Raw genomic sequence first — 20813 nt, 5'->3', positions numbered from 1 at the left:
GAGAGATTGAGTAAAAGCGTTTTTGAAAACCGCGACCTTGAGGCTAGAACAAAAATTCTGGTGTCCAAAGTGGTAGTGCTGCTCACCCTGCTGTATGGGTCAGAAGCATGAACCACACATAGCTGGCACCTGAAGGCACACCAACAGCAATGCCTCAGGAAGATCTTTAAGATCAGCTGGGAGGATAAGCACACCATCTTCAGCTTCTTCGAGGAGGCCGACATGCCTACTATAATTGCCACCATTACAAAACATCAGCTGAGGTGGACTGGCCATGTCCTCCACATGTCTGATGGAAGTCTCCGCATGCCTCCTTAAACATGTCCTTTACTCTCAGCTCGTGACAGGACGCCATGCCCCAGGAGGACAAAAGAAGCGATATAAAGACAACATCAAGGCCCACATCAAAAGGTCTGGCATCGACCTTCACACCTGGGGACAAGCAGGAAAACACAGGGGGGCTGCAGACTGGCTGTCCGTGAGGGTCCTGGTGCTACAACCCTGACCTGCACCACGCTGCTGAAAACAAGCAGCGACCCAGAAAGAAGCGAGTTACCAGAAAACCCCAAACCCCTTCCTCCACCACGTCCTCACACTCTTGCCCACATTGCCCCAAAATACACGGCTCCAGGGTCAGCCGCTACGCCCACCTCAACACCCACAAGCCCCTAGAAGGAGGACGGTCATACTCGACCCTGAGTGACCGCTGATGATGACTGTGTGTGTGTGTGTGTGTGTGTGTGTGTGTGTAGGAACTGGTGTGCGTTTGTCCATCGGCGTGAAGTTACCATGGCTGTGGCATGTGGAACAGAGAAGTACAACATTAAATCTCAGAGCCCGTGTCCCAATGGCACACCAAACTGTCAACTGGTCATGTATGTACACACACACACACACACACACACACACACACACACACACACACACACACACACACACACACACACACATCAAAATGTACTACACAAGTTGAATCCGTCCTATAATACATTGGGCAATATGTCCATTACTGTAACGATTCCTCTACACTCGGTTTACATGAGGGACTCAGACCAACACACAGCTCTGACAACAGAGAACAGTACCTCACAGTACTACCATAGTACCGCAGTACACACTGATTCACATGGTACACAGACAACAATACCTCTAACAGTACTACCATCGTACCACAGTTCACACTGATACACATGGTACACAGACAACAGTACCTCTAACAGTACTACCATAGTACCACAGTACATACTGATACACATGGTACACAGACAACAGTACCTCTAACAGTACTACCATAGTACCACAGTTCACACTGATACACATGGTACACAGACAACAGTACCTCTAACAGTACTACCATAGTACCACAGTTCAAACTGATTCACATGGTACACAGACAACAGTACCTAACAGTACTACCATAGTACCACAGTTCACACTGATACACAGACAACAGTACCTCTAACAGTACTACCATAGTACCACAGTTCACACTGATACACATGGTACACAGACAACAGTACCTAACAGCACTACCATAGTACCACAGTTCACACTGATACACAGACAACAGTACCTCTAACAGTACTACCATAGTACCACAGTACACACTGATACACATGGTACACAGACAACAGTACTACCATAGTACCACAGTACACACTGATACACAGACAACAGTACCTCTAACAGTACTACCATAGTACCACAGTTCACACGGATACACATGGTACACAAACAACAGTACCTAACAGTACTACCATAGTACCACAGTACACACTGATACACAGACAACAGTAACTCTAACAGTACTACAATAGTACCACAGTACACACGGATACACATGGTACACAGACAACAATACCTAACAGTACTACCATAGTACCACAGTACACACTGATACACATGGTACACAGACAACAGTACCTAACAGTACTACCATAGTACCACAGTACACACTGATACGCATGGTACACAGACAACATTACCTCTAACAGTACTACCATAGTACCACAGTACACACTGATACACATGGTACACAGACAACAGTACCTAACAGTACTACCATAGTACCACAGTACACACTGATATGCATGGTACACAGACAACATTACCTCTAACAGTACTACCATAGTACCACAGTACACACTGATACACATGGTACACAGACAACAGTACCTAACAGTACTACCATAGTACCACAGTACACACTGATACACATGGTACACTGACAACAGTACCTCTAACAGTACTACCATAGTACCACAGTACACACTGATACGCATGGTACACAGACAACAGTACCTAACAGTACTACCACAGTACACACTGAAAAACAAACAGATTTTGTGTGTGTGTGTGTGTGTGTGTGTGTGTGTGTGTGTGTGTGTGTGTGTGTGTGTGTGTGTGTGTGTGTGTGTGTGTGTGTAGGTATAAACTCTCCACCAGGCCGGTCTACAGACAGAAGGTCAGGGTTTTCACAGCTCTGTTATGGAGATGTTGTCCCGGACATGCAGGAGAAAACTGTGAAGACATCGGTCAGTGTCCTGCTACTAAAACACCGCACGTTCAATGTTATTCTGTCTGTCTGATTACCTGTCTGTCTTTCAAGTCAAGTCACTTTTATTTGTGTAGCCCAACATCACAAGTTAAAAATGTGCCTCAGGGGCTTTTACAGCAACACAACATACTGTCCTCCCCCACATGGGGTAAGGAGTAACTCCACTTTAAGAAGTGTTGCTGGTGTAGTGTTGCTGGTAAAGTGTTGCTGGTAAATATTTGCTGGTGTAGTGTTGCTGGTAAAGAGTTGCTGGTAAATATTTGCTGGTGTAGTGTTGCTGGTAAAGTGTTGCTGGTAAAGAGTTGCTGGTGTAGTGTTGCTGGTAAAGTGTTACTGGTGTAGTGTTGCTGGTACAGTGTTGCTGGTAAATATTTGCTGGTGTAGTGTTGCTGGTAAAGTGTTGCTGGTAAATATTTGCTGGTGTAGTGTTGCTGGTGTAGTGTTGCTGGTAAAGTGTTGCTGGTAAATATTTGCTGGTGTAGTGTTGCTGGTAAAGAGTTGCTGGTAAATATTTGCTGGTGTAGTGTTGCTGGTAAAGTGTTGCTGGTAAAGAGTTGCTGGTGTAGTGTTGCTGGTAAAGTGTTACTGGTGTAGTGTTGCTGGTACAGTGTTGCTGGTAAATATTTGCTGGTGTAGTGTTGCTGGTAAAGTGTTGCTGGTAAATATTTGCTGGTGTAGTGTTGCTGGTAAAGTGTTGCTGGTAAATATTTGCTGGTGTAGTGTTGCTGGTAAAGTGTTGCTGGTAAATATTTGCTGGTGTAGTGTTGCTGGTAAAGGGTTGCTGGTAAATATTTGCTGGTGTAGTGTTGCTGGTAAAGAGTTGCTGGTAAATATTTGCTGGTGTAGTGTTGCTGGTAAAGTGTTGCTGGTAAAGTGTTGCTGGTGTAGTGTTGCTGGTAAAGTGTTGCTGGTGTAGTGTTGCTGGTAAAGTGTTGCTGGTAAATATTTGCTGGTGTAGTGTTGCTGGTAAAGAGTTGCTGGTAAATATTTGCTGGTGTAGTGTTGTTGGTAAAGTGTTGCTGGTAAAGAGTTGCTGGTGTGGTGTTGCTGGTAAAGTGTTACTGGTGTAGTGTTGCTGGTACAGTGTTGCTGGTAAATATTTGCTGGTGTAGTGTTGCTGGTAAAGTGTTGCTGGTAAATATTTGCTGGTGTAGTGTTGCTGGTAAAGGGTTGCTGGTAAATATTTGCTGGTGTAGTGTTGCTGGTAAAGAGTTGCTGGTAAATATTTGCTGGTGTAGTGTTGCTGGTAAAGTGTTGCTGGTAAATATTTGCTGGTGTAGTGTTGCTGGTAAAGAGTTGCTGGTAAATATTTGCTGGTGTAGTGTTGCTGGTAAAGTGTTGCTGGTAAAGAGTTGCTGGTGTAGTGTTGCTGGTAAAGTGTTGCTGGTGTAGTGTTGCTGGTAAAGTGTTGCTGGTGTAGTGTTGCTGGTGTAGTGTTGCTGGTAAAGTGTTGCTGGTGTAGTGTTGCTGGTAAAGTGTTGCGGGTAAATATTTACTGGTGTAGTGTTGTTGGTAAAGAGTTGCTGGTAAATATTTGCTGGTGTAGTGTTGCTGGTGTAGTGTTGCTGGTAAAGTGTTGCTGGTAAAGAGTTGCTGGTAAAGAGTTGCTGGTAAATATTTGCTGGTGTAGTGTTGCTGGTAAAGTGTTGCTGGTAAAGAGTTGCTGGTAAAGTGTTGCTGGTAAAGAGTTGATGGTAAAGAGTTGATGGTGTAGTGTTGCTGGTAAAGAGTTGCTGGTAAATATTTGCTGGTATAGTGTTGCTGGTAAAGAGCTGCTGGTAAATATTTGCTGGTGTAGTGTTGCTGGTAAAGTGTTGCTGGTAAATATTTGCTGGTGTAGTGTTGCTGGTGTAGTGTTGCTGGTAAAGTGTTGCTGGTAAAGAGTTGCTGGTAAAGAGTTGCTGGTAAATATTTGCTGGTGTAGTGTTGCTGGTAAAGTGTTGCTGGTAAAGAGTTGCTGGTAAAGAGTTGCTGGTAAAGTGTTGCTGGTAAAGAGTTGATGGTAAAGAGTTGATGGTGTAGTGTTGCTGGTATAGAGTTGCTGGTAAATTTTTGCTGGTGTAGTGTTGCTGGTAAAGAGCTGCTGGTAAATATTTGCTGGTGTAGTGTTGCTGGTAAAGTGTTGCTGGTAAAGAGTTGATGGTAAAGAGTTGCTGGTAAATATTTGCCGGTGTAGTGTTGCTGGTAAAGTGTTGCTGGTAAAGAGTTGATGGTAAAGAGTTGCTGGTAAAGAGTTGATAGTAAATATTTGCTGGTTTAGTGTTGCTAGTAAAGAGTTGCTGGTAATTATTTGTTGGTAAAGTGTTCCTGGTAACGTTTAGCTGGTAAAGTGTTGCTGGTAAAGTGTTGCTAGTAAAGTGTTGCTGGTAACGTTTTGCTGGTAAAGTGTTAGGGTTAGTGTTAGGGTTAGAAAAGAGGTGCTGGTAATTATTTGCTGGTAACGTGTTCCTGGTAAAGTTTTGCTGGTAAAGTGTTGCTGGTAAAGTTTGGCTGGTAAAGTTCTGCTAGTAAAGTGTTGCTGGTAAAGTTTGGCTGGTAAAGTTTTGCTGGTAAAGAGTTGCTGGTAAGTATTTGCTGATAAAGTGTTGCTGGTAAAGATTTCCTTGTAAAGTGTTGCTGGTAAAGTTTTGCTGGTAAAGTGTTGCTGGTAAAGTGTTGCTGGTAAAGTTTGGCTGGTAAAGTGTTGCTGGTAAAGTGTTGCTGGTAAAGTTTTGCTGGTAAAGTGTTGCTGGTAAAGTTTTGCTGGTAAAGTGTTGCTGGTAAAGTGTTGCTGGTAAAGTTTTGCTGGTAAAGTGTTGCTGGTAAAGTGTTGCTGGTAAAGTTTGGCTGGTAAAGTGTTGCTGGTAAAGTTTGGCTGGTAAAGTGTTGCTGGTAAAGTTTGGCTCGTAAAATTTTGCTAGTAAAGAGGTGCTGGTAAAGTTTGGCTGGTAAAGTGTTGCTGGTAAAGAGTTGATGGTAAATATTTGCTGGTAAAGTCTTGATGGTAAAGATTTCCTGGTAAAGTGTTGCTGGTAAAGTTTGGCTGGTGAAGTTTGGCTGGTCAAGATTTGCTGGTAAAGTTTGGCTGGTCAAGATTTGCTGTTAACGTTTGGCTGGTAAAGTCTTGCTGGTAAAGTGTTGCTGGTAAAGTGTTGCTGTAAAGTTCGGCTGGTAAAGTGTTGCTGGTAAAGTCTTGCTGGTAAAGTTTTGCTGGTAAGGTTTGGCTGGTAAAGTGTTGCTGGTAAAGTGTTGCTGTAAAGTTCGGCTGGTAAAGTGTTGCTGGTAAATTGTTGCTGATAAAGTTTGGCTGGTGAAGTTTGGCTGGTCAGGTCTTGCTGGTAAAGATTTGCTGGTAACGTGTTTCTGGTAACGTTTGGCTGGTAAAGTGTTGCTGGTAAAGTGATGCTGGTAAAGAGTTGCTGGTAAAGTGTTGCTGGTAAAGTGATGCTGGTAAAGAGTTGCTGGTAAAGTTTTGCTGGTAAAGAGTTGCTGGTAAAGTGTAGCTGGTGACGTTTGGCTGGTAAAGAGTTGCTGGTAACGTTTTGCTTGTAACGTTTTGATGGTAAAGTTTGGCTGGTAAGGGGTCAAGAAGGCAAGTAGTTGGTTTAGCCTAGTGAAAGTATCAAGAGAGATAGTCTCAACAGCTTTAATAAGACAGTCAGTGACTCGCTGTATAGATATTAATTTAGTAAGACAGGATCTGCAGCAGTAGATGTAGTTGAAGAACTAATTAGTGTGAATGCTCCCAGCATTCACACTATTGCTTTGCAGTTCTTTATTTATTTATTTTTCTTCCGCCCATTTTTTTTACACTTTGTAGCTCCTTCATACTTTTATCTACTGAAACCATTCAACTATCAAAATGTTCAACTCATTAAGGACATTATTGCTCCCCTTTCAGATTTTTCATACCTGTTGAACTTTTTGAAATATTCAACTTTTTTCAGCCATTTTTTGAATGGGAGTCAATGGGGGGCTTTTGCAACCTTTCCACCTCTTTTACTCCTTCATACTTTTAGCCACTGAAACCATTCAGGTATCAAACTGTTCATCTCTTTAAGCCCATTAAGGCTCACATTTCTGTTTTTTGAAATCTTTTATATTTTTAGACATATTAAGCGTTTTCTACTTTTTCAAAACAATGGAAGTCTATGGGGAATGGTGGAAACCCTCATCACCTTTGAACTGTATCTCCTCCTTCATTTTTTGAGCTAGAAACCCCATTTAAAGCTTAAACAGTTCAGGACATTCGGCTCTTTCAGAATCCTATTCAGATTTTAAAAATGTTTTATAGTTTTTGAACAATTCAGCTCTAAATCTTAGCAATTCTGCCATACACTTTGCCTGTTAGAATGTTCAGTCCTATTGTGACATCACATATCAATTTGTAGGTCGGCTACAGTCACAATTTTTCTAGCGTAATGACACCATCCTTCCCTCTGTCCGGAATGATTTCCAGAACTTGTCAATTTACAATATTCATCTACTTCTATTTTGGAAATTAATTTCCCTATGATTATACTTTTTTAATTTCACAAAATTCAACTTTTTACCTCACACAAAGTGATGTAATATGTGGTTTTGTTTTGTAAATTTGCAGTGAAAATAGTAGGCTATTTAACATGAGATATATGTGGGACCATGTTTGAAGGGGGCATTGATGTCACGCGACAAATAAAGACAGTTTCTTCTGATGTACTGTAGCTTTTTTTCTTCTTTTAGAAGAACTATGTTCAGGTCAGGTTTTGCAGTCCAATGACCTAGGCCTACTTGGGGGGGGGGACTCTTTTGCCAGCGAGGGGGGGGTCACATATTTCAGACTATTCAAACCTTTTCCATACATAAACCATTGCTGCAAATGCTTGCAAGTTGTGTTACGGCCTTGTTGTGTGTGTGTTTGTAATGGGACTGGGAGCACTTTGAAATCTTTGCACCACTTCCACTTTTTCATACTTTAAACTACAGAAACCATTCAACAATCAAACTATTTATGTATTTAGCACATTATGGCAATTTTTTCAGTTTTTTATACCTTTAAAACTTTTAAAATATTCAGCCATTTCACATTTCAGTTTCCAGGTATTTCAGGTAGGCTGGTGACTTTCTGACTTTTCCTATTTATCCATTTTCAGCAATGCTTTCGTGATTTCTTTCAGCAGCTCAGCATTCACACGCTTTTTCTGTGGAAAAGCATTTTTCTAGTTTTGTTTAAGATCTCTTCAACCTTATTCCAGGAAATGTCTAGAAACTCATGGGCCGTGAATGGTGAGCAACTAATAGACAGCTGCTTTTTAGGAAGTTTAGATACAGTGTCAAAGAGAAATCTGGGGTTATGTGTTTGGGGTTTGTGGAAGACCCCAAGTGCACGACACCAGACAGAGATGGGGTTAGCCGAAAACTGGCGTACTTTATTCCTTACGCGTACAAATAGTCAAACACCGGAAGGCAATGAGCGACAAGGAAAACGGAAAGTCCACGGGGAAAAGCTCGCGGGTAATCCAAGATGGGAACACGGCAGGATACTTCCACGGGGAAACTTTGCAAGGGAAAGCATAAACCAGGGGCTGGGGTGAGTTCGGAGAGAAAAGGACCGTGAGGGGAGAGTAGCCGCTACTGCAAGGAGGTTACAACGGACGCATGGGAGGCCACAGAACTTAAGCCCAGCCCTGATGGCTAAGCCCGGCCCTGACGAGCTGATTGGCTGCCGGCGCGGGGTGGGCGGGCCACGGCGCGGGGTGGGCGAGCCATAACAGTACCCCCCCCCCTCCACGGGAGCCACCAGGCGACTTGCCCGGCTTGTCGGGATGGGAATGATGGAACTCAGTAAGCAGCCCAGGGTCCAGGATGAGCTGGCGGGAGACCCAGCTACGTTCCTCCGGACCGTAGCCCTCCCAGTCCACCAAATACTGGAACCCCCGTCCTCGGCGCTGGACGTCCATCAGCCGGCGGACCTTCCACTGAGGGTGCCCATCCACGATCTCAGGGGGAGGCGGAGCCGGGGCCGGAGGCATCAGAGGACTGTGGGAGACAGGCTTAACCCGAGACACATGAAGGAAGCCAGAAGCTTCAGACTCACCGCCGCGGGGCTGAGAACCTTCCTGATCTCAAAGGGCCCGACAAACCGGGGGTTCAGCTTCTTCGCGGTGGACTGAAGCGGGAGATCCTTCGAGGACAGCCACACCCTTTGGCCTGGTTGGTACATAGGCGCTGGGGACCAGCGTAGGTTGGCTTCCCGACTGGCGCGCTCAGCTGCCTGGAGCAGAGCAGCTCTGGTCACCTCCCAGACGCGACGACACCGGTTCAGATGGGCCTGCACGGAGGGAGCCGCCACTTCCGACTCCTGCACAGCAAAGACAGGCGGCTGGTAGCCCAGGGACACCTCAAAAGGTGAGAGGCCGGTGGCAGAGCTGACCAGGGAGTTGATGGCATACTCGACCTAGGGGAGGAACCGGCTCCAGGAGCTGGGCTTGTTGGCGGCCACGCACCGGAGGGCAGACTCCATGCTCTGGTTCATCCTCTCCGTCTGCCCGTTAGTCTGTGGGTGATAGCCAGAGGAGGGACTAACAAAGGCACCCAACCCTTTACAAAAGGCCCGCAATACCTGGGAGATGAACTGGGGCTCTCGGTCCGAGATGACGTCCAGGGGAAGGCCGTGGAGACAGAACATGTGGCTCGTCAGGAGGTCCACCATCTCAGAAGCCGATGGGAGACTGGGGAGGGCCACCAGGTGCACTCCCTTACTGAAGCGGTCCACCACTGTCAGGATCATAGTGTTACCCTGGGAGGGAGGCAGTCCGGAGACAAACTCCAATGCCACATGGGACCAGGGCCGGCTTGGAGTTGGGAGGGGCTGCAGCAGACCCGCGGGTGCCTGGTGAGAGGCCTTGCTGCGAGCACAGACGGAGCAGGCCCTTACGAAGTCCCCGACGTCGATCCTCATGGTGGGCCACCAGAAACGCCGAGCCAGAAAGGTGAAGGTGCGGTGGACACCCGGGTGGCAAGCAAACTGACTGGCATGGCCTCACTGGAGACCCGGGGCCGTACTGCGTTGAGGGACGTGGCTCGGGGCGGGATGGGAGCGCAACGCCTGCCTGACCACGGTCTCAATGTCCCAGGTAACCACGCCCACCACCCTGGCCTCAGGAAGGATGGGAGTCGGCTCCTCCATAGCCGGCTCCCTCCTCGGGTGTTGTTGGGACAGGGAGTCTGCCTTCGTGTTGCGGGACCCAGGGCGATAAGTCAGCGTGAAGTCAAACTGACTGAGGAAGCTGGCCCACCGTGCCTGCCGACCATTGAGGCGCTTGGTTGGCCGGATGAACGTCAAGTTCTTATGATCAGTCCAGATGGTGAACAGCTGTTCCGCCCCCTCCAGCCAATGGCACCACTCCTCCAGAGCAGCCACCACTGCCAGCAGCTCCCGGTTCCCGACATCATAGTTCTCCTCGGCGGGGAGGAACCGGCGAGAGAAGAAGGCGCATGGGTGGACTTTCTGGTCAGACGCTGACCGCTGGGAGAGGACAGCCCCCAACCCGGTGTTCAAAGTGTCCACCTCTACGATGAACTGCCTCTTGGGGTTGGGGTGGAGCAGGACCGGGGTGCTGGCGAACCTCTCCTTGAGGGACTGGAACGCAGAGCAGGCAGCCAGGGACCAGATGAACGGCTGGGAGGGGGAGGTAAGCCTGGTGATAGGTTCTGCCACGCGGCTTTAGTTCCGGATGAACCTCCGATAGAAGTTCGCAAACCCGAGGAAGCTCTGTAATTCCTTCCGTGATGTGGGATCGGGCCAGTCCACCACAGCCTGGATCTTGCGGGGGTCAGCCCGGGTCTGTCCCCTCTCAACGACCAAGCCCAGGTAGTCAACGGAAGGGGAATGGAACCGGCACTTCTCTGCCTTGACGAAGAGCCGGTTCCGGAGGAGACGTTCGAGTACCCGGCGGACATGCTGGACATGTTCCTCGAGGGTCCTGGAGAAGATGAGGATGTCATCGAGGTAGACCACCACAAACTCGTCGAGCATGTCGCGGAGTATGTCATTCATGAGAGCCTGGAATACCGCCGGGGCGTTGGTGAGACCGAACGGCATGACCAGGTACTCATAATGACCCCGGGGCGTCTTAAAGGCTGTCTTCCACTCGTCCCCCTTCCGGATCCGGACCAGATGATAGGCACACCGGAGGTCCAGCTTAGTGAAGACTGTAGCCTGGGTGAGGGGCTCAAGGGTGGAACTCATGAGAGGAAGGGGGTACTTGTTTTTGACGGTTATCTCATTGAGTTGGCGATAGTCAATGCAGAGTCGGAGGCCCCCGTCCTTCTTCTTCATGAAAAAGAATCCAGCTGCCACCTGGGAGGACGAGGGCCGAATGAGCCCCGCTGTCAAGGACTCGGAGATGTACTCATCCATCGCAGCCTTCTCGGGGATGGTCAGACTGTACAGACGACTGCTGGGGAGGGGTGCCCCAGAGTGGAGGTCGATAGCACAGTCATAAGGCCGATGAGGAGGAAGAGATTGGGCCCGGGTCATGCTGAAAACCTCACCTAACTCATGGTACTCAGGGGGAACAGAGGAGAGGTCGGGAGGCAGGGCACTAGGGGCACGTCAGGGGGATGGGACGGGAGCAGCCTGGAGACATTGGGCATGACAGGAGGAGCTCCACTCCATGATGGTACCGGAGGCCCAGGCGATGTGTGGCTCATGCTGCACGAACCAGGGGCACCCTAGGATCACAGGGACTAACGGGGACTGGATGATGTAGAACCGATGTCTCTCGACATGGTTACCTGCTATGGTGAGAGAGACAGGGTGGGTGCGTTGGGTGACGCTGGCCAGGCAGCGCTCGTCCAACGCGAAGGCCTCCATGGGCTTCTCCAGCGTCTCTAGCGAGATGTTAGCCTGGGCAGCAAACTCTGAGTCCAGGAAACACTCATCAGCCCCCGAGTCGAGGAGTGCACCCACCATGAGCCGCTGGTCAGCCCAGGCCAGGGTAACGCTAACTAGATGGTTCTGGACTTCCGGTTATGGCGAGGGACTAGGGGGTCGCACATCTCAAGCTCTGCAGCTACCGTGTAAATTAATCCTACAATACTAATCCGAATCTTGTCTAAAGTCACGCAATACGTGTATAAGAGTACCCAGAACTAAAATGTCAGGGAAAAACCCGAAAGAAAAGGCAAAGAGAGAGAAAGAGAAGGAGAAAAGGAAATGGCGACACGAGGAAGAGGCTGAGAAGGTTAGCGACGCCATGCAGGTTGAAAATATGGCTAACGAAGAAGACGACCACGAGGAAGAAGATGAGGAAATGTTAGACACAGATAAGAATAGCAACCTAGATATCATGAAAGCCATACAGTCTTTGAAAGAAAATTGATGGAGTGCAAGCGACAATTGCGGATGTAAAGAAACAAATACAGGAATGCACGGGTCACATGGAACAGGCCGAGCAACGGATTTCTGACGTGGAGGACGACGTTAAGAAGCTAACACCCCGAGTTAGCACGCTGGAAAACACCGTCAAAAGCCTTACTGACAAAGTGGAGGACTTGGAATGCAGGAGTCGGCGAAATAACGTAAGGTTGGTGGGCCTACCAGAGAAAGAAGAGGGCCAGGATGCACCTGCATGTTTGGAGAAGTGGTTGCCGGAGGCTCTGAACATGGATCCGCGGGAGGGCTTGGTAGTGGAGCGGGCTCATAGAATCGGCGCTCCGGTAGACTCTCGCACGGGTCGTCCAAGGACATTGATCATGAAGTTCATGAACTTTAAGGACAGGGAGCGAGTACTAAAGGCAGCCAAAACCAAGGGACAGGTCCTTTACAAGAACACGCCGGTCCGTTTTCACATCGACCTCTCTGCTGGGGTGCACAAGATGCAGCGCGACTACGACCAGGTCCGGGAGAAGCTGAGAGACCGGGGGATCCACAAGCACAGAATCCTCTTTCCAGCCCGGCTCCTGGTAACACACGACGAGAGACCCCACACCTTTCAAACCCCAGCAGAAGTGGAGCGGTTTATTCAATCCCTCGGATAAGGACTGACGCAGTAGGCTATTAAGCTCACTTTATTTCATTTTATTTCCATTTACACGAAAGATGTAGCTACGTGTTCGGACTGTCGCCATTTTGTTTTTGTTTAGGCTTTATTTTTCTACCTGGACAGGACGGAGTCTGGTTTATAGCTGGACTATTCAGCTTTTGTGGAATGCCCTTAACCCTGAATGAGAGACAATGTCCAAGCACCAGCCGAAATGACATGGGCACATCCAAGTAGGCCTAGACCTAAGGGACAGAGAGAGTCATCATCGGTTTATGCGCCTGTCGGAGGAAGGAAGGCCCGATGCATCGCGGACTCTTGTGACCAGGCTACAGACTTTTCCCTCTCCTCGTCTTCCAGTCTGCATGCACGGGTTCCAGGTTTGTGTATGTGCTCGGATGGTTAATTTTATATATGCCTACATGTTGTTGGCGTTGAACAGTTCATTAATGATGTTATGTGTGATTAGTATTTAGAAAAAGTAAGATAGCGAGCTGGAGCGAGAAGAAAAGAAAAGGTAGAGAACTCGTTTTAGCGGTAGTTAAACGTGGGATGGGAGGGGATGTCCAGAGTTCATGGACTTTAGGTTCGTATGGGGTTGAGGGTGGGTTGTTGTGGTTTCATTTTATTATTTATTCTTTCATCAGTGGGTGTGGTTTGTCAAAGTACTTTTTCACTACGGTTCCTAATATAACATACATCATACATCAATGTCCGAGAGTTGCAAGGTAAAATTTACTTCGTGGAATTGTAGGGGTTTGATCAAACTCACAAAGGTGAAGCAGGTAATGAGCAGGATAAAATCCTTGAAATCAAAAATCGTTTTTTTACAAGAAACACACATGGTGGATGAGGACGTTCCCAAAATAGCAAGACGATGGCAGGGTCAAGTGTTGTCTGCTCCTTACACCACTCATGCTAGAGGGGTTATGATACTAATTCATACATCGGTTCCATTACGGGTACAGCATGTAGTTAAGGACCCTGCAGGGAGGTATATTATAGTCCAGGGTAGGTTATTATCTGAAACCTTAACTTTGATAAATGTTTACGGCCCCAATGAAGATGACTCTAAATTCTATAATAGTCTGTTTTTGACTGCTTCAAATCATCCTGGGAAATACATAATAGCTGGCGACTTTAACTGTACGTTAGATCCTTCAAAAGACAGGTCAACTGGTTTAGATGATACCCACAGTAAGTCCAGAAAGACGATACACCATTTTATGAAGGAATTAAATTTGTTTGATGTTTGGAGGCATGGTAAACCGAACGCAGTAGAATATTCCTGCTATTCCGGTACTCATAGAACTCACTCACGCATGGGCTACTTTTTGGTTTCAGCGCTACTTGTCTCCAAAATAGATGAATGTCATTATAGTAGTATAGTTCTGTCTGACCACGCTGCAGTATCCTTGACCTATGAAGATAATAACTTAGTGTGCGACCCCCCGAGATGGCGTTTTCAACCCAGGTGGCTTGCGGATCCTACATTCATAGATTTCTTAGATAAGCAGATTGACCTGTATTTTGAATGTAACAAGTCCCAGACTTCTGCTAGCACAAGGTGGGAGGCTTTCAAAGCCTTTATCAGGGGCCAAATCATTTCCTTCACTAGTTCCAAGAAAAAGGCTACACGACTTGAAATGAAGACATTAGATGAGGAAATTAAAAAGCTGGAAACAGAAATATATAATAATAGAAATATACCTACAGATGTTCATACAAGACTGCTACTGCTTAGAGCACAGTACAATGAACTGGCAGCTAATAAAGCGGCTGCTGATTTAATGAGACTCAAACAGTCCTACTATGATCAGGGGGAAAAGCCCGGAAAACTTCTAGCACGGTGCATTAAACAACAACAAACAGAAAGGTCTATTAATTGTATTGAAGTCCCAAGTGGTAGAACTATAGTGGACCCGACAGAGATTAATGAAGCCTTTAGAGACTTCTACAGGAAATTATACAGCTCTGAGTGCTCTCCTAATCTGGAAACGCAAACACAATTCCTAGACAATCTTAATATTCCTAAAATTCGGAAGAGGAAAGTAGAGTATTAGATCAAGATGTAACTGCATTGGAAATTGCAGAAGCAATTGGGTGTATGCAGGCTGGAAAATCAGCGGGTCCAGATGGCATCCCTATAGACATTTATAAAACATTTCAAACCAAATTAATACCACCCCTCTTGGAGATGTTTCAGGAATCCTTTGAGAATGGTCTTCTCCCTACATCTATGAGGGGCGCCCTAATCACTTTACTCCCAAAACCGGGGAAACCAAATACAAAATGTGAAAATATGCGTCCAATTAGTCTCCTAAATTCTGATACAAAAATACTCTGTAAAATTCTTGCAAGAAGATTGGAGGATCTTCTACCTAGAGTAGTGGGAGAAGACCAGAACGGATTCATTCAAGGGAGACAGGGTTTTCATAACGTTAGACGAGTGCTCAATATTTTATACAGTCAGAGGGAGGCGCCTGACACGGCCTTACTTTCACTTGATGCAGAGAAGGCCTTCGACCGTGTTGAATGGCCTTATCTGTTTGAAGTGTTAACACGATTTGGCCTTGGGGATACATTTATCAAATGGGTAAGATTGCTTTGTACAGGGCTTACTGCAGAAGTTTTGACGAATAGTAAGGTTTCTAAACCTTTTAACATTTGTAGAAGTTGCCCTCAAGGGAGCCCTTTATCGCCTTTACTTTTTATCCTAGCGACAGAACCATTTGCTATAGCGGCGAGGACTCACAGCGATATTTATGGAATTCGAGAGGGACATCTGGAGCACAGGGTAGCACTCTTCGCCGATGATGTGATATTAATGCTTAAAAATCTGCATAGATCTATCCCAGCGCTCCTAAGCCTTATTGAATCATTTGGGAAAATATCTGGTTATAAAGTTAATTACTCCAAATCATCTATAATGTTACTGAATGAAACAGAGAGGAAGAATGGTCTTGTTTATGCTTCTACCTTCAACCCAACAGACACATTTACATATCTGGGAATAAAAATTGTCCCTGAGGTGAATAAGATTGCTCAGTCAAATTATGAGCCCATCCTGGACGCTAGTATTGCTTCGATAGAGCGTTGGACATCCTTACCTATTTCAATGATCGGCAGGATTAACATCCTAAAGATGAATATACTTCCCAAATGTCTTTATTTGTTCCAGAATATCCCCCTACCCCCTCCTTCATCTTTGTTCACGAAAATCAAGAAACTGTTTACCAACTTTATTTGGCAAAATAAACGTCCTAGATTACGTCTATCTTTACTTTATCTACCATATGATCGAGGAGGCCTGAAATGTCCAAATATCCAATGGTATTACTGGGCAGCACAATTAAGGTCGATGATGTTTTACTTCTCATCTGGAAGTCCCCCAGCTTGGATTGATCTGGAAGCCTGCTCTGTTAAACCAGGCTTACCATTGCACCTGTATTTGTATTCAGCAGACTGTAAATATCTGAAGAAAAATACAGACAACCCTATAATATTGAATATGATTGATGTTTGGTTCAATGCTTGTAAGTATTTGAATATAAATATGTCCCGGTCACGCTTCAGTCCTATTTTGGGTAATGCCAATTTCAAACCAGGGCAAAATGATAGGGGATTTAAATTATGGGCTGAAAAGGGGTTAAGGAAAGTGCAAGACATGTACAGGGAGGAGGATGAAGTATTCATGTCCTTTGAGGAAATATCTACCAAGTATGACATTCCAAGGAATCATTTTTTCAAATATCTTCAGCTAAGGAGTTTTATATCATCCTGTCAAAGCCATTCATTAGACATTCCTACCATTTCTATATTAGAAGTTGCAGTCACAAAACACTGTTATGATAAAGGTTTAATTTCAACTATGTATGACTTATTTGTATCTGGATCTGATGAATCATCAGAGACAAAACTGAGATTATGGGAGGGAGATATAGAGGAGGAAATATCTTTAGAAGAATGGAGTGAGGCATGTAAAGAGGCCCAGAGACAGATAGTTAGCAGCAACCTAAAGCTTCGACAGTATAAATGGCTGATGCGTACATACTATGTATATAACTCCTGTTAAACTCCACAAGTTTAATGACAATATTCCTGATACCTGTATTAAGTGTAGTGAGGCAAGGGGGACGCTGTTTCACTGTATATGGGAATGTGTGGAAGTGAAAACCTTCTGGCAAGACGTTGTTGGTATGATTGATCAAATTTTGTCAAAGAAATGACCATTGAGTCCAAAGCTTTTTATTCTTGGTTTATATCCTACCATCCCACATTTACATAGCAATGAGTTCAGATTTATAGATATGTGTATATTACAAGCAAAACGTGTAATTGCTCTTAATTGGAAAAGTGTTGATGGACCAAGAATTGGTATATGGGTTAAAGAAATGGCTTCAAACATGTCAATGGAAAAGATAATGTATATTGTTAGACGTAAACAAAGTGTTTTTGATAAAATCTGGGGATTGTTTCTGTACTTCCTAAGACGTAATACTAATGTTGGTAACTTGCTTAATCAAGAACAAGCTCTGGGGGAGTAGAACAACTCTATCTGATTGTTTATATGCGTAAAAGCAACTGGAAAAAAACCACACCCTCTAATCAGTCTGTGAAAGAAATTATTGTTATTATTATTTCATTTTATTATTTTTATTAATTGAATTTTTATCTTTATTATCTTCTTTAACCCTGCTTTGAATTGTATTACTTGTTATAGGGACAGGGTTATGGGGGGGGGGTAGGGTGAAAATGTTTGCTGCACTGTGCTATTACTTGTTTTGATGTAATTTGCAAACAAAATTCAATAAATATATTGCTTAAAAAAAACTAGATGGTTCTGTGGGGCAGGACGGCGGGAACAGGAAAGTCGGCTCACTAGGATCTCCTGGGGTCCAAGTGAGCCTAGTCTTTTGGCCAAGTGGGGCAGCCGCTGATCAGATGTCCCTTCTGGCCACAGTATAGGCATTGACCCGCCTTGAACTGGGCCTCCCGTTCGGCCGGACTAAGGCGCATACGCCCCAGCTGCATAGGTTCTTCCCCCATCGTGGTCTGGGGCGCGGGGGGAGAAACGGCCACAAGGAAAGTGGGGCGAGCAGGAGTAGGGGTCCTGTTAGGAGTGCTGGACGACTGGGGAATGGACGGGGATCCACGCAGGGCTCGCTCGCGCCTCCTCTCCCGGAGGCGTCCGTCGATGCGGATGGCGAGCTTGATCAGGTCCTCGAGGGAGGTGGGCTCCTCCCAGGTGGCTAGCTGTCCTTGACAGCCTCGCTGAGACCTCTCCGGAGGGTGACCCGAAGTGACTGGTCGTTCCAGCCGCTCTCAGCTGCGGGCAGCCTGAACTCCACTGAGTAGTCTGTGACACTGCCACTGCCCTGCTGGATACTGCTTAGCCGAGCACCAGGGTCCTGGCCACCGACTGGATGGTGGAAAACCATCCGTAGTTCTGCCTCAAAGGCCTCGTAGGTGAGGCAGAAACTGGCCTTCATGGACCAGGAAGCAGTGGCCCACTGAGCTGCTCGGCCTGTGAGCAGGTTGGTCATGTAAGCGACCCGGGCAGCATCAGACGCGAACATGCTGGGTTGGTGCAGGAAGACCAGCTCACACTGCATGATGAACGTGGCGCAGGTCTCAAAGTCGCCATCAAACGGTCGTGGGCTGGAGAGGCAGGGCTCCCGAGGAACTGGGTTGAGCCCCACAGGGTTAACTGGGGCAGCGGGCCCAGGGGGCGGGTTACCCACGACTCCAGGGGCAGGCTGGCCCGGCGGCTGGATGGTGAGAGCCGCCGTGATGGTTTGCAACTGCCGCAGGATCTCTGCTTGTTGGCTCGCCAACGCCACCTGCTGGCTCGTTAGGTTACCCACACAGGCCTGGAGGGGCTGGACCTGAGTCTGAAGATCTCTCACCGCGGCGCAGGCCGCCTCTAGCCGCTGGGTGTGGGAGTTAGTCAGTTGGATCTGTCCGATGAGAGCCGCTCGAAGCGGACTGACCGGTACGCTCTCTGTGTCGGCTGGGGTCGTCATGGTCAGTTCGTACTGTTAGGGTTTGCGGAAGACCCCAAGCGCACGACACCAGGCAGAGATGGGGTTAGCCGAAAATTGGCGAACTTTATTCCTTACGCGTACAAATAGTCAAACACAGGGAGGCAATGAGCGACAAGAAAAACGGAAAGTCTAAGGGGAAAAACCCGCGGGTAATCCAAAAACGGGAACACGGCAGGATACTAAATAGGATACTAAAACGTAAACCAAGGGCTGGGGTGAGTTCGGAGAGAAAAGGACTGTGAGGGAAGAGTAGCCGCTACTGCGAGGAGATTACAACACGAACTGATAATGGGCGCGTGGGAGGCCACCAAACTGAAGCCCAGCCCTGACGGCTAAGCCCGGCTCTGACGAGCTGATTGGCTGCCGGCGCGGGGTGGGCGAGCCGTAACATTATGTTTATTAATATTGATTAAGTCAGAGAAATACACTGTTTTTTTGCAGCAGATAAAGCACGTTTGTATTTCAATAAACACTCGTGCCAGGGTGGGTAAAAAACTTCCCATTTTGAGTTTCGCTGTTTACGTTCCAATCTCCTGCAGGTCCGCTTAAGAGTCGTGTCTCATCATTAAACCAGGGTGTAGACCTCTTTAGCCACCTAGCTCTGGTAGTAAGAGCATGTGTCTCGTAGTTAAACCAGGGTGTAGACCTCTTTAGTGACCTAGCTCTGGTAGTAAGAGCACGTGTCTCGTAGTTAAACCAGGGTGTAGACCTCTTTAGTCACCTGGCTCTGGTAGTAAGAGCATGTGTCTCGTCGTTAAAGCAGGTGGTAGGCCTATTTAGTCACCTAGCTCTGGTAGTAAGAGCACGTGTCTCGTCGTTAAAGCAGGTGGTAGGCCTATTTAGTCACCTGGCTCTGGTAGTGAGAGAATGTGTCTCGTAGTTAAACCAGGGTGCAGGCATCTTTAGTGACCAAGCTCTGGTAGTAAGAGCACGTGTCTCGTCGTTAAAGCAGGTGGTAGGCCTATTTAGTCACCTAGCTCTGGTAGTAAGAGCACGTGTCTCGTCGTTAAAGCAGGTGGTAGGCATCTTTAGTCACCTGGCTCTGGTAGTAAGAGCATGTGTCTCGTAGTTAAACCAGGGTGCAGGCATCTTTAGTCACCTAGCTCTGGTAGTAAGAGCACGTGTCTCGTAGTTAAAGCAGGTGGTAGACCTCTTTAGTCACCTGGCTCTGGTAGTAAGAGCACGTGTCTCGTAGTTAAACCAGGTGGTAGGCCTATTTAGTCACCTGGCTCTGGTAGTAAGAGCACGTGTCTCGTCGTTAAAGCAGGTGGTAGGCCTATTTAGTCAACTGGCTCTGGTAGTGAGAGAATGTGTCTCGTCGTTAAACCAGGGTGCAGGCATCTTTAGTCACCTAGCTCTGGTAGTAAGAGCACGTGTCTCGTCGTTAAAGCAGGTGGTAGGCCTATTTAGCCACCTGGCTCTGGTAGTAAGAGCACGTGTCTCGTCGTTAAACCAGGGTGTAGACCTCTTTAGTCACCTAGCTCTGGTAGTAAGAGCACGTGTCTCGTCGTTAAAGCAGGTGGTAGGCCTCTTTAGTCACCAAGCTCTGGTAGTAAGAGCACGTGTCTCGTCGTTAAACCAGGGTGTAGACCTCTTTAGTCACCTAGCTCTGGTAGTAAGAGCACGTGTCTCGTAGTTAAACCAGGGTGTAGACCTCTTTAGTCACCTAGCTCTGGTAGTGAGAGAATGTGTCTCGTCGTTAAACCAGGGTGCAGGCATCTTTAGTCACCTAGCTCTGGTAGTAAGAGCACGTGTCTCGTAGTTAAACCAGGGTGTAGACCTCTTTAGTCACCTGGCTCTGGTAGTAAGAGCATGTGTCTCGTAGTTAAAGCAGGTGGTAGGCCTATTTAGTCACCTGGCTCTGGTAGTGAAAGAATGTGTCTCGTCGTTAAATCAGGGTGCAGGCATCTTTAGTGACCTAGCTCTGGTAGTAAGAGCACGTGTCTCGTAGTTAAAGCAGGTGGTAGGCCTATTTAGTCACCTGGCTCTGGTAGTAAGAGCACGTGTCTCGTCGTTAAAGCAGGTGGTAGGCCTATTTTGTCACCTGGCTCTGGTAGTAAGAGCACGTGTCTCGTTGTTAAAGCAGGTGGTAGGCCTATTTAGTCACCTGGCTCTGGTAGTAAGAGCATGTGTCTCGTAGTTAAAGCAGGTGGTAGGCCTATTTAGTCACCTGGCTCTGGTAGTGAGAGAATGTGTCTCGTCGTT

The 20813-nt window shown here is 46.9% G+C and overlaps 1 protein-coding gene across 6 annotated transcripts in view; it reads left to right on the top strand.

The window, feature by feature from the left end:
* Positions 1-20813, top strand: part of LOC130122856 (multimerin-2-like) — a 220075-nt gene that overhangs the window by 40826 nt on the left and 158436 nt on the right. For all 6 annotated transcript variants that reach the window (XM_056291905.1, XM_056291903.1, XM_056291904.1 and 3 more), the window contains 2 exons: positions 753-875; positions 2428-2534. In XM_056291905.1, the coding sequence (XP_056147880.1) occupies positions 753-875; positions 2428-2534 (230 nt within the window). The remainder of the gene's footprint in view (positions 1-752; positions 876-2427; positions 2535-20813) is intronic.

The sequence above is a fragment of the Lampris incognitus genome, chromosome 13 (assembly GCF_029633865.1).
Source record: "Lampris incognitus isolate fLamInc1 chromosome 13, fLamInc1.hap2, whole genome shotgun sequence".
NCBI lineage: Eukaryota > Metazoa > Chordata > Actinopteri > Lampriformes > Lampridae > Lampris > Lampris incognitus.
This window is presented reverse-complemented; position numbering and strand designations above follow the sequence as displayed.